Consider the following 14,355-nt stretch of genomic DNA (forward strand, 5'->3'; position numbering starts at 1 on the left):
ACTCACTATAGGAGTTTCACTAAGAATGTGTTTATTTTGCAAATGGCAATAAATGATTTTTATTCTTTTGGTTTTGTTGAAATAAATAACACTTCAAAAAAATATTTTTTTTATAAAAAAAAAAATCAAAAATCTGGACACTAAACTGAAAAAGGCTGTTACTGCAATTTTGTTAATTTTACAAGTAAAAACTATGAAGGTAAATATGGTGCAAAACGTGAGAGCATACTTGTAGAATATGATTTGAGAGCATGTAAAAAAAAAAGTATTTCCCCCCCCAGTCACTTTTCCAGTACTACCACAACTTGGTGATTACAACCTTCGAATGTGTCGCTGCAGTGTGTTCCTCTCTCTCGTCTCCTCTCTCCTCTCTCCTCTCCTCTCTCTCCTCCTCTCTCTCTCCTCTCTCTCTCTCTCTCCTCTCCTCTCTCCTCTCTCTCTCTCTCTGCAACACTTCTGCGATACTTTGTCTAAAGCCAAGGAAATAAAACACTCCGTTTGTTGTTATGATTATGCTTTGTTTGTTATTGACAGTAATACATGTTCTATTTTAATTTATTTTGTTTATTTAAGCAAAAAAAATTACAATGTTTTATAATAGAGCCGTGGTTTACTTTGTAGGCTGTGAACCTGCATATCTAGGTCACATAACAGTGATATATGACAAACGATGCATCCATTTAAACAATTTGTTTGAAAAAGTAATTAAGTTAATTCTGAGACAATTGTCCAGCTAAATTTGAATTTTTACTGGCTTATTAACCCATAGTGTTACATACATTATTGTAAGACATTGATTTTTTTCCCTTCTAGGAAAGGCTGCTCGCTCATTTATTGACCACGCTCCACACCAGACTATCAAGTGCCCTCGATTGTGCCCCTCTAGACATAGATTACCTTGAGTTAATTTGTTTGCAGGAGTTAGTTGTACTCAGCGCACTATCAAGCCAGCTTGAGATCCCTCAAGCTTTGTTTCATGCCATTGCTGAGGTGCACTGCTTAGTCTCTAGGCAACATGAACTATATAAATTATTATTTCAGGTTTCAATATGAAGTACTGAACTGGTATAGAGGCTCAACTCTTTTGCCCAGTGTAAATTAGCTCACCTGCAGCTTTTTGGAGGAACCAACCGCCACGCAAATGTCGCAATTTAGGGTATTCCTCAAGCAGAACTCTGGTTATCTGAAGATCAAAAGACATGACTGAAAGTGTGTAATGATACCACATTCCATACACATGATGCTGGGGACTGGAATTAATCACTTCTTGCCATCACTTGTGCTGCCTTTAATTTTTGACTTTGTAGCAGACGTTAGGCTACTTCAGTACTTCAGTACTATTCATTCATTCAGTGCCCAAACCTTTGACTTTACATACGTTTCTATAATTGTGTGTTACTTTGCTATGCTGTAACACTTGAAAAAAAAAAAACTTTTTGCTACAATCTTTTATTTATTTATTTTAATAATTTGTAATGAAACTATTCATTCACTGACATTTATGGTATTCCATCTCCATAATGTTGCAATACCATAAATAAAAATGGCGTACCTCCGTGTGATCAGCATCGTCACTAAGATGTACAGTTCTCCTTCCTAAGCCCGCTTGCAGGAGCATGGTTTTGTCTTTTGGTGTCCTGAGTTTTCTGGCTGCAGGCAGAACTGGAGTTCTATTACCCTTGTTGCTCTTGGTGGTTCAGGTGCCTTTTTAGAGCATGCCCGGCTTCCAGCATATATTGCTGGAAGAGAGCTTGAAACAGGTTGAAAAATAAGGGGAGTGAAAGTTGACAGAATCAGCTGTTGATCTTGGGATATTTTGAAGAAGGGCTGCATTTCAGTATTAGTAAGCACTTTAAAGTTGAATAACTGCATAGATTTGTCAAAGATTATTTTTTGGGGCTTTTCCCTTTATTATATTGAGAGCAGATAGACTTGAAAGGGAGAGAGAGATTGGGGATGACACGCAGCACAGGGCCGCAGGGCGGATTTGAACCCGGTCTGCTAAAGGTGAGCTAGAGGCCGCCCCAAATGCATAGTTCTTTGAGTATTGATTCCACCAGGATAAAAATAAGAAATAGCAATATATACACTTCTGTTTGGTAATTGATACTAACCATTTGATACAGAGCGTAATACTAGACAAAACGATGTTTTAACAGCATTTCCTGTAATTTGTGGCTGCAAAAGGTTTAATTAACAATGGAGTAAACTAGGCCAGTATTGCAATTTATATTGTGTTTAGGTGTAACAAAAATAAATAAATTGCCATTAATTTAAGTGGTCCAAACACAAAATCCTAGAATTGGATTCCTTTAAGCACATATTCACGTACCTTTGCATTGCCCGTTGAACAGCGTTGTTGACCTCAACTGAACTGCTAGTTCCAGCCTGAGATTCCATGGGTCTTAGTTCCAGAGAATTGCTAGGCCTCTCCACATTGGGATTTTGGAAGTTCCTGATGAAGCTGAGAAGACCTCTCACTGCATTCTCAATTTTGGCATCATGTGGTTCTCGACAGAAAAACAAATACTGAAACACATGATGGCATAGACACTGTACCTTGCTCTTTAAAAAACAGACATTGATAGGTTACACACATTCATAACGGACGAAGAATGTGACAAATCTAAGGGTGGCCATGGGATAAGAGTCTAGAAAATATGGTAATACAGCTTGCGAGCACAACTCTGCCTCTCTATGTGGAGTCTGTTGTCACCATGTAAATCTACTGTTGTTACGGCCTCCATTAACAAAAAAAAAAGGCTCAAAAAAGGATGCAACACATAAAAAAGGTTGCCAGACCCAAGGTTAACAATTAACCACCAAGTTTTAATAATGCAAAAATATTACCAAAAATAGCAAACAAAGAGAAACAAAAGGGACTGGATCCTAACCAAAAAGAAAAGATTGGAAGACGCTGGACCAACCTCGCAGTGAGCCGCAGCTTGCTGTATCTCCCCCTAAATTACCTAAAAAGTGGTAACCTAATCCTAGAATAAACAAAAGAGACAAATAACTGATCTACCATTAATCTCCAGCCCTAACTAACACAATAAACTAATTCCAGCACCTAAGTGTGCATGGAGGTTGGGAAACACAAACCTGCTTGTTGAGAAAAAGGTGATAGTGTGCTGCTGGTGTGATCTCCATGTACCTCTATCCCTTCACTCTCTGCCTTCTTATCACCTCTCCCACTCTACCTGAGCACTGATTACGCTCAGGTGTGCGACTGGCAGAGGGAGGAGGGCAGAACGAGGGACAGAGAGAGACAGAAGGAGAAACAAGACACACGCCAGAGGCACGTGCAACACTGACTAGCTAGCTAGGTTTATAAAAAAATGAAAGAAATATTGATTTTTCAGGTCTGTGATTTTCAAAAATGTAATAACAGTTTTCTAAGCAGTTAACGTTGATAACAGGACAAAAATGAGAGCCTAATGTGTCTGGAACAATAATGTATCCGGCTGGCGTATCTCGTGTAATAATTAATGTCGCCTTTACCTCAAAGCAAAGCTAAAAATGGCTATTAAGTTGGTAACGTTATGAAATGTAGATATTGATAATTAGCTTACTTGTTAACTTTATAAGTTTAGTTAACCTTAGTTCACAGACTTGGTTTTGTTAAATAGATAACTAGCTAGTGGGTAAATCTTAGCTGACGTTACAATGCAAAGCGAGTCCTCCGGAATAGAAGTTTGGTGCCTTTGTGAAGCCATTGGAACTCGACTGCATTTGAATACTGCATTATTACATTTAGCGATATACACCGTTAGCTAACGTTTATCTAGCAAGCTAGCTAGCGTTAGCTAACAGTTAGCCAAAGTACATTTATTGACTCTTATTTTGTTACAAATTTAACACGTTATTATGGATGTGAGGTGTCGGTGGCATCATTTATTTACTCGTTAATCACAGTAACGTTACGTGTATATAGGCCTACCAAAAAAAAAAGCTTTTGAAATAAAACTTACCCTGGCTTGTTGGGCCATAATGGAGCCTTGCCGACATGAAGAGGAATAGAAAGAAAAAAAAGAAGAGTTGATGAGTTAAAATTCTTAACTCATTAACTTGTCAGAAGTAGCTATGCATATTAGCACAATATAAGTAGTTAATTAGTTAGTTAGTTAATTAGTTAGTGATGACGTTATTAGATGTTAGACATAGATTTTACTGTAGCGGTTAACCTGGAGTGTCTCCATTAAGTACAGTGCAACAGTCTGTAGGGCTGAACCTTAGCTAACTTATTACATTAGCTAGCAGCTCATGCCTGTTAGCAAGACAGAAGTTAACTATTTGGTTAATAATTAACTAATTAACTGTAAATTCGAGGCACTGGCTGCTTCTTTTGTTCATGACACTCACCTCCACACAAGCCAAGCCAAACTTTCTGGGGTAGGAGCTAGAAGGGACTGCTACCTGCCCATCTGTCTGTGTGTGTACTGCTGATAAGGAGAGGCATCGCAGATAGATAGATAGATAGATAGAGAGAGAGAGAGAGAGAGAGAGAGAGGGCTCAAAAAAGCTCAAGTCTCATCTCCCAATCTGATAGTTTCATTTCTTAATTAAATAAATGCCTTTGTTTGACAGGGAAGCTGTTTGTAAAGGAGTGTATAGGCTATATTCATTATTAACAAACAAAAAAACATGGATCCAGAAAAAAGGTGCCCAAGCCCCTTTTGATGTCCGTGTGCTGTTTAGAATAAAACATTGAGGTAAATATGTTTTACTTTGGACTTTTGTATTACACTATTTGGCATTGTGACATTCTGTACAACTACCGGAATCAAATACACTTGCATTGCACCGCAGGGCCAATTTCATCTGAATAGGTTGCCAATGTGAGAGGAGTAATCTCACTGTCATAAAAGGTTGTTATCTTTTACAGTAAATAGGTTTCGATATTGCTCAAACCAAAATCAGATTTAGGTTAACTGTTGGTCTTACCAAATGCACATATTGACCTATAAGGCATCTTAAATCAAACAAAACAATGGCATCCATCTTTGGATTTATCTACCGTTGATAGCCACCCTGACTATGGATTTCTGAAAAGTCAACATACTCTTTCAGCACTCGTGCACGACTGTTGCAGTGTTGCCGAGGCACACACACATGCAACTCTAGGCTAACAAGTGGCCCAGCAGGCATCTGCAACTCGACTAATAATCATATGCATTCACATTCCAGGCTCTAAAAGCTTGCGGTAGTAAATATGAACTAATATATCAAACGGCAGTGTGATGTTTATTTGTGTACGGACACCTCATTACTGTATTTGTGTTTGTGTTTGTCTGTGTATGTGTACTGAACACAGGGAAATGAGCATGCTGGCAAATAGAGGTTTTTCTCATGTTAATATGAAAGTCTGCAGCAGCAGAGAGGATTTACAGTAATTGGAGGAGAGGTGAGGCACCAACGGCTCTGCAACAAATTACCTTCTGCCAAGAAAAAGACAAAGGCGTGTTCTGTGTGAATGTGTGAGAACCCAAACAATATCTAATGGTCTGTGCGCATTCATGCAGGGACCTTACTCACCTTAATCACCTTAATCAACCCAGTTGTTTGCAGTCATAGTGGAAGAATTTTGACACATATCTCCATAGACCATTACCTCCTAATCCCCTGGTCACTTTGTCTCACAATTGTGTCTCAACAAGTGAACTTTAAGGTTTGAAACATATTTGTGCTGTACTTACACAAACAGCAGTTTAGTCTGATTGTATATGTGTAGTTTGCATCAAAAAGTGGAACTGCAGGGCATACACCTATGTGAAAAATCAATGTGAAAGCAAAAATCTAAACAGAAAAAAAACTACAATTGCACACATCCATCTGTGATTTTCAGATGCAGACACAGCACTATATGATAACAAACTATAAAAGAAGATATTTGAGTATTTTACTTACATTTTCAAAGAGAGGGAAGACATGTTTCTGTGTGGATTATTATTCCATGACCTTCCTTTTGTTTGTCATTATATTAATTCATGTCTCCCATAATTGTCCAATATTTTCATCTTCTTAAAGTGCAGTTGCAGGTTTTGGCGGAAAAACATTTTGTGTCTTGCTTTGATGACAGGAAATCCAGCACAGTTGTTTCACTTTCAAATTTGTTTCTGTAGCAGGAGCCAAACAAGAGACTTCTGCTGTAATGGAAAGCTGTGGGCTGATTTTGCAAAAGACAAAAAAATGAAGAAAGAAATTACTAATACTGAGCAACAAATGTCTCTCTCAACGCTAAACATCCTTTTTACTAACACAGTGCTTCAGACAGACTCAAGAGGAGAGCAAAACATTCCCAGAGCAGCAATGCAGAAGAACTCTATACATAATCTCATCAAATTAAGAATTAAATTCTTAATTTGACAAAAATGTCAGCTGTTTTTTCTCTGTGCAGACTTGAACGGGTCATTAAGTAATAGTGAGAGTTCATCTGCACACATAATGTGTGCACATACGCTTGACATGCATCAGGTGTGCATGAGAGTGTGGGCACATGCAGGTCTGCACATACGCGTTTATTGATCTGTATTTTAACTGTGTGTATCTGTGGGCCTGTGTTTACTTAACAATCTTCTGTGCGACTCAAATTGATCTCCTCCCTGCTACTTCTCTTGTGTAAGATTGTTGACCCCGCAGTGTCCCTATTGTAATCTCCTGACCTGATAGCTATTACAAACATGTGTTTGATTACTGGAACCATTTTCAATTAGTAATTTAGCCAAATACAGTCCTGTCGGTAGACGGGGCGACATTTCTGCTGACTCTAATAGAAAGACTCGGATAGAGATTGATGACAAGCTGAAGTTGGATGTAGGCTATGCGCCACTGCGAAAGTCCCAAAACCGCTACAGCAAATGTCTTTTTTACAGAAACTGTTCATCGTTATGCTTTATAACTGTTTTATGAAGCTAGTTTGTTATGTAATTTGTGTGTTAGGAAACACGCGCAACATCCCTAAACCACAATAGGCTGCAGCTCATTATCAGTATGGCGTGTTGGGCCATCGGGTGTGACCAGATGTCAGCTGTTCCGTTGTGTAAGGACCTTATTCTGAATATGGCTGAGCACATCCTCTATGACCCTACCCACCCTCTGCTTAACAGGGTCCAACCAAGCTGTCGGGGCAATGGAAGGATTCTGCAGAGGAAAAACAGAACAGCTAGGTTTACCAAGTCTTCGGTTCCTTTAGCAACTGGACTGTTTAATAAGGGGGTCAGTACAAAAACACTAAAACTAAGCATCTGATGGTATTTTGGTCGGGGCTATGAGGAGAATTAATATGTATGCAATCTTTGTATGGGGCAGTACAATGCACATCTGCAGGGATGTAGCCCATTACATATCATATTCATTAGTGTGTGTGTGTGAGTCAGCATATGCTATAGTGAGGGTACTAGGAAGTGCTCTGTGTGTGTGTGTGTGTGTGTGTGTGTGTGTGTGTGTGTTTGTATATGTCTTAGTGTGTCAATGTGTGTGTGTGCTGTCTGTCTGCTGTCTGTGTGGGGGTTATATCAAATCGAGAGTGTTTGGAAATGATCTCCCTGTGTGTGTGTGTGTGTGTGTGTGTGTGTGTGTGTGTGTGTTGGACTAGACATTCTTATTCACAACACAATACGTTATGGACAGCACACTTGCAGAAAAACAGACGTACAAACATGACAGAATGACATCAATGACAGAGATCCTTTGAGTTTACGAATGACAGTTTCTAAATGTCCTTTGTGTGCTAGTCAAAGGTTGACCTTAACCTTGACTTTGTTTTTTATTATTATTAATATTTTGCATCGTTGCTTTTCCTTGTTTCACTACCCAACACACACACAAAATTATTGTGTTCTTGCCCAAGACTGGGACAAAATCTAGTCGGACAAGTGAAGATATTTGGAAATAACACCCACAAAGCAGCTTAATTGCTTCACACACACACACACACACACACACACACACACACACACACACCACACACACACACACACGCACACACACATGCACAACACACACCTGCCTGTGAATGCATCTGTTGCACCTTTTCCACAACAGGGAGCTATGCTGACTCTACATGTGACACAGACAAATTTATGGTTCTGTACTTGCCCAAGACTAACAACATCTAGTTGAACAAGTGAACATATTTGGAAATAACACCCACAAAGCAGCTTTATTGCTTCAACAGCTCAACCTGTTCAGATGATCTGGCCCATTGAGTTTATTTGTGTTTACCCAGTTAATCCTAACGACTGCAGATAGAAGAAACAGACAACTCTGTGATTCTGTTTGAGCATTAGTGTAGAGAGATAACTCTTAACATAAATTAATCAAGTCTGAATAGCTTGTATAGATCATTTATGAATGGTCAACACTGCAATCAGTAATCAGTGGTGCTTCTTTGATTCAATCTTGATTTGATGTCTTGAGCCTGTTTCAATAATCCTTATAGAGTGGGAGTGGGGCCTGTTAAAATAACGGCCTCTAATGATTGTTTCAGGGAGATAGATAACATCTGTAACTTTCCGTGTGATTGCGTGCACTCAAACTCAATATGTGGAAAAAAAGCCAACAACAACTCAGACACACACACACATGAACAGCAGTTCTCTGCTACCAAATTTGGACAACTCTGTCAAACCATTTATCATCAAAACGTCCCATCCCATCCGGTATGCACGTTTCCTTCTCTGAGAATTGTCGTTTTACAAGAGAAGAACAAATCGTTATAAACTTCCCCTTTTATACTGTTTAAAGGAGATTAAATAGAGTGACAAAAAACAGGCTGCAAGAGAGAAAAGAAAGAGAAAGTGCGAGGGATGGATGGGATGATTGGATGCTGTGGTGCAGAAGTAAAAGTATTAATACCACAATGTAAAATACCCATTAAAAATTAATATCTTGCATTCAAATGTACATATACTGTTAAGATATAGTTTGACATTCAGGGAACTGCACATTGGCTTTCTTGTCAAGAGTAAGAGAGACGATCATTACCAAGGTATACAGGCCACAGCCGGTTAACTTTACTCAATGCCTGGACACTGCCGAAGACATCTAGACCAGGGGTCAAAGGTTATATGACGCCATTGACAGGCGACCAAACGACACACTCCGTGTCATTGATTGAAGTTACAGATATCTCTGGCTTGTTGGAAACATTTTGGCATAGTTTAAGTACACACAAACAAAAATGTATAACATAGGTATTGTTGTTTATGGACATTTTAAAGCAGGAATATTACATATTTTATCAGTGAGATTAATGTAAAACTGCAATATTTCCCCCTGAAATGTAGCGGAGTTGCAGATACTCAAGTAACGTACAATTACAGTTCCTCAAAATTGACTTAACTGGAAATGTAATTGGTTTACTTTCTCTCTGAGGAGATGGAAATGGAGGCCAGACATCCGGGAAGACTGAGAGAAAGAAACCCAGGCAGGAAGGCGCAATGAAAAGACAATCTGACACTCAGACAGACAGACAGACAGACACATAGGCATTAAACTTTTTGTCAAGCCGTCTCATTCAGTCCCCGAGCCACTACCTTGACACAGTATCTGAACTCGAGAGACTGAGCTGGTCACGTTAATAAATCACTAACTCTGGCTTTTAGGCCCCATTGTGAAATCCACATCTGAAATACATGCAAAGCTGTCTAGAGAGAAAGGGAGGGTTAATGATGAAAGGGGCTTATCTCAGCGATTGACCCACCGGTATAAAGGCTCAGGGTGCTGAGACTCTGGACAGGGACAGTGGACACGCTGCTTCAGCACTGAACCGACACACCATCCGCTCTCTCTTACTCCTCACAGTTTACCCTCATCTTCAGTCAGCCATGGGAGTTGCCTACAGCGTTGGAGAGTAAGTGAAACGAATCATCAAGAGAGCTGTGAACATTGTCATGCTGGGTCCTGAACAGGGTGATGTCATCTGGAGTGTAATCACACGCTATTTTCATTTGCTTGTTTTAATATTTGAGCAAGAAAATGTGAGCTTAGAATCGCAAAAACTTTAATTACAAGAAGATTTTAAAAGTTTTTTTGAGGTAATGTGTGGGATGTAAACCTTTTGCAAAGATATAGTGATTAGAGGTCTTGGTGGTATATGTATTACTACATGTGCAAAGGGAGTTATTTTAGTCATTCCATGGTAGAAAGAGGTTGTTGCAGGTTGTTTATGTAGATTGACATGAAGATAAAGAAGGAGTCGAAGAAGGTGTACAATACGAATTGCTACTTTTTTCAATAGTAAAGTTTTTTTCAGGATTTCAGTAGTGATTTGCTCAGGAATGGCTCTCTTTTGGAAACCTGTACGAGGTGGCAGAATCAATCCTAAAAAAATAACTTAATTTTTTTATTTATTTATTTCTTAATTTTCACTCTGCCCTCACCTCAGATATCCCCAACCCAGCGTGGCTATTGCTTAAACCATTTTAAGCATGCTTCGCTTTCCTGCAAAACATGTCCAGGCACGATTAGACAGATAACAGAGTATTGTGAGTCGCATTTCCACAACTTTCAAACTGTTTTTTTGTTGTTGTATGGGAAACAAAAGGTTGAGTCAACTGTCATTAATGCTTCACATTTGCAGTGAAATGCCATGCCTTGTAGAAGATGTCAAAGATTGATTCACGGAAATGCAGTTAAGATGATGTAACACAGTGATTCTGCTGTAGTTAAATTATTTGTAACCTCAAAGTGGTGATGGATGTTAGAAGCCCTTTGCTTTTCATATTAAAAAATACCAATTTTAGCCATAGCAGGCCATCTGAATAAATCTGTTTAGGTAATTGGTGATTGTCTATTTATACAAAAATTCTCATTTTGCTTCTACAGGGTCGACCACCTCTACACTTTCTTTGTGCAGTGGTCCCCAGAAATCTACACTAAGGGCAAGAGCAAAAAGAAGCACCGCCAGCCCCGTTTCTTCATCAGAGAGAAACATCAGAACCGCTATCTGGTAGTGAAGAAGAAAAAGGTGGCTGTGATCAACAAGCTCCTCGGTAAACCTGTCGACCCTACTGCTAAAAACTGGGAGGTAAGGTTTGCATGAACACACAAACACACACACACACACACACAAACACACACACAGAGTTAAAAATGACACAAAAGCCATCTGTGGTTCTTTAACTGCAGGAAAACATCAGGGCAGGACCGGAAACCTCTACATTGTAAACGTTTTTTTAAAATTGCATTGGTTTGTAAAGAACAGTATCCCTGGCTTACAGTAACTGAGACACCAAACTGCCTGGCAGTTATCCCAGAGGTTGTGGGAAATCACAGTCTCCATATATGGACATCCTATCTCAATCTCCCTCCCATTTTTCCAGCGCAGCTCTTCAGTTTCCTGTTAGAGAGAAAAGAAACTGTTACGTATCAGAGCTAACCAATGAGAAGCCTCTCCACTTAAGTTTCGAACCAATAGCATTACAGACAAACAGAGTGAATGTAGCCCCGATGCAACATATAGGATGTATGCTGGCTGGTTTGGTTACAACAGACATTTGGTTCTGCAGAGCACAGAGCTCAACAGAGAATTCAGAAAGAATGAAGCTGCTGCCAGATCATTTCAAGGTGTTTTATTTTACCAGTGACTGTGTGGAGCCGTATGTTGAGGTAGGACCACTATACTGCATGTTACTATGTTAGGATATGTGCTGCATTTATGGGGTGAAATATACTTTAGCCTGGGGTAAAAAAAAATTATACATCCTTCCTAGACAGCGTGTGATCCAGCCATCCAGTTGTGAATTTACTGGCATTGAAGCTGTTAAACTTGTCCCTGCATCTGCTGTTAGAATAACATCTTTACCCTTTAGAATGACGTGTGCACTGTCTGTAAATGAGTCGCTCAACCACAAGTTTCTGTATGTACTGAAGGGGAAAGTCTCATTTGGTCTCATCTTGTGTCCTCCTCCAGATCATCGCATTGAAGGAGTCCAAGCGGCGCCAGAGTCTGTGTAGCTCGCTGGACTCTGTGGAAGAGGAGCCCGAGTACCTGGAGGAAGCTGAAGGTGCTCTCCCTGTCCTGTGTGACCACAGCCAGCTGCTGGGTGACCACCACCTGGAGAAAGTAAGTTATACCCAGCAACATTTAAAAAAAAAAGACATACTGAGCAATGATTACAGCCATCAACTTGTTTTGTTGTGATAATTACTTTTATATCTCTCAGTATGACATCTTTTGATTAACATCTCTTTTTCCTACAGCTTGCTGCCCACATGCCAGCAAGGACCCAGGGCTATCCTTGGCAACTGGTCTACAGCACAGCCATCCACGGGAGCAGTCTGAAGACTATCTACAGGAATACGGCAAGCCTGGACAGCCCTGTGCTGCTGGTCATCAAAGACATGCATAATAAGGTTAGCATCTTTATCTTAACTCTCCAATGCTTTAAATCAAACAACTGTCTGATACCCTGGTTAATAGTGTATCTGTGAGGACTCCTTTAATGACCCAATGTCTTGGTCTTTTCAGGTTTTTGGGGCATTTTCTTCTGACCCGTTCAAAGTCAGTAAATACTGCTATGGCACAGGGGAAACCTTCCTGTTCAGCTTCAACCCTGACTTCCAGGTAAGAGTGGGGTTTCCTGTGTGGTTATAAACTTATGTCTACCAGCTAGTCTGAGAACTGCTGCATTTATAGTACAGTAGTAAGTAAAGTTTGCAATCCCTTGGGAGGTATTCTATGTCTAAGAAGCTAAACACAATCTCTGGAAAGAAATAACTTTCAGAAAAGTATAAAAAATACATTTTGCATGTGCATTTGACATATTTTGAAACTTGTGCAATGGGTTTGATTACAAGTGTCTAAAGTCTTTTATTTGGCATGTTCCCAGATATACAGGTGGAGCGGCGAGAACTCCTACTTTGTGAGCGGCAACTTGGAATCTCTGCATATTGGTGGAGGGGGGTAAGTTATGTGGTTGTTTATTGCCCCTATGAAATATAGTTACACACTTAAAAAAAGCAAAGCAGTTAGGTTTGTCGATGTTATAAAGAAGCAAGATCATGAAATGGTAACTTTAACTGGGACTTATCTGAAATCACAGCATATCTGAGAGCATAAAACATTAACAGCATTTAAAAGATTTGTCATTAAAGTGTTTTTCTTCTTCTTGGTCTGTAGGGGCGGATTTGGCCTGTGGCTGGATACTGATCTGTACCATGGTTCAAGTTTCTTGTCCCACGTTCCGCAATGCGTCGCTCTCCAAACATGAAGACTTCCTTATACAAGACCTCGAAGTCTGGACTGTGCAGAACGGGGACAACAGATGAAAAGATGCCACTGTCCTGTCTGGAGTTACCAAACTTCCAAAAATGTCAGTGCGTACTTGTGGTTTTAGCCACTACTGTACAAAACCTGAAAGAGCAGGTGCTGTCATCTGGGCACCTGGCTCAGTGTAGGCCACATACAGAAGTAAAAGGCTTTTGGTTCTCATGCTGGACTTTCTGTTTATGCTGGTGTGATCTGGGCCTGTTCAAGACAAGTGGCCGGATGAAATCCTGTAATTCAGGGTCCTGCTCCTTTAAACTACCGGCTATTCATCAATAGCCGCGTGGTAAGACCAGTCAGTCACTGGCATCTGACGCTTTCAGCCCTCCATGCCCTCCCTTTGTTGTGGGGAGCGTCATAATACAAAGTTCACAGAAACACTGGTGACTAAAAAGGTTCTTAATGAATGTAAGCACATTCAGGATTTAAGGAAACATGTTTTGTTTGTGATGTTTAAAATGTGTTTACAAGATGTGTAAGGTTTATGAAACATATATATATATTTACTATAAACTAAAGGTTTAAGGTTAAACAATTAATTAATTTATTGTAAAAACACTGTAACATGATAGTACGCACAATGGCCTAAATGGACTCTAATTGCACTTGTTTTTATTTTTTTGAAAACTACTGCTGCAGATAAAGACCTAACCACTCAGGTTGAACAATAAAAGCATAAAGTTACACTATAAACAGCGTATGGTCTGTGATGTGTGCGGTTTGTGGAGGAAGAGACATCAACTGGTAACTGTCACTTTTGCTTTTGGGAAGTGGGACACCTGCCTGCATATTTGCATAAATGGACAATATAGCAACATTTATTTTTTTACATACTCTTAAAATCAATTAATGTAAATGTATTTTAAGAAAATCTAAACAGAAAAACATTTGTTTGTATAGTTTAATTCACATTTTAATATTTGTGTGTAAAGCAGAGTCTGCTGCAGGTAGCACAGACGACAACAAGGGAAACTAAAACGTGTGTATTCTGTTGATATGATTAGCTACTACCAAATCTGATCAGGAATTGATTGTTATAATATTTGTATTGAAGCACATGTAAGCCACCAAAAGACCACATTAGA

At 39.5% G+C, this 14,355-nt stretch overlaps 1 protein-coding gene and 1 long non-coding RNA gene across 2 annotated transcripts; one reads left to right on the forward strand and one right to left on the reverse strand.

Annotated features, from left to right (window-relative positions):
• Positions 1-4,276: 4,276 nt before the first annotated feature.
• Positions 4,277-9,161, reverse strand: LOC116690763 (uncharacterized). The gene is made up of 3 exons (XR_004332362.1): positions 9,044-9,161; positions 5,856-5,859; positions 4,277-4,289 (listed from the first exon to the last, which is right to left on the reverse strand). It is a non-coding gene; the product is annotated as an uncharacterized LOC116690763 (long non-coding RNA).
• Positions 9,162-11,204: 2,043 nt separating this feature from the next.
• ncoa7a (nuclear receptor coactivator 7a) lies at positions 11,205-13,968 on the forward strand. The gene is given in 7 exon segments (XM_032517917.1): positions 11,205-11,610; positions 11,915-12,067; positions 12,205-12,357; positions 12,473-12,568; positions 12,834-12,907; positions 13,124-13,171; positions 13,173-13,968. Coding segments are annotated over 7 exon segments (948 nt in total). The 5' UTR covers positions 11,205-11,286; the 3' UTR covers positions 13,273-13,968.
• Positions 13,969-14,355: the final 387 nt, after the last annotated feature.

Source organism: Etheostoma spectabile, chromosome 6, assembly GCF_008692095.1.
Source record: "Etheostoma spectabile isolate EspeVRDwgs_2016 chromosome 6, UIUC_Espe_1.0, whole genome shotgun sequence".
Lineage (NCBI taxonomy): Eukaryota > Metazoa > Chordata > Actinopteri > Perciformes > Percidae > Etheostoma > Etheostoma spectabile.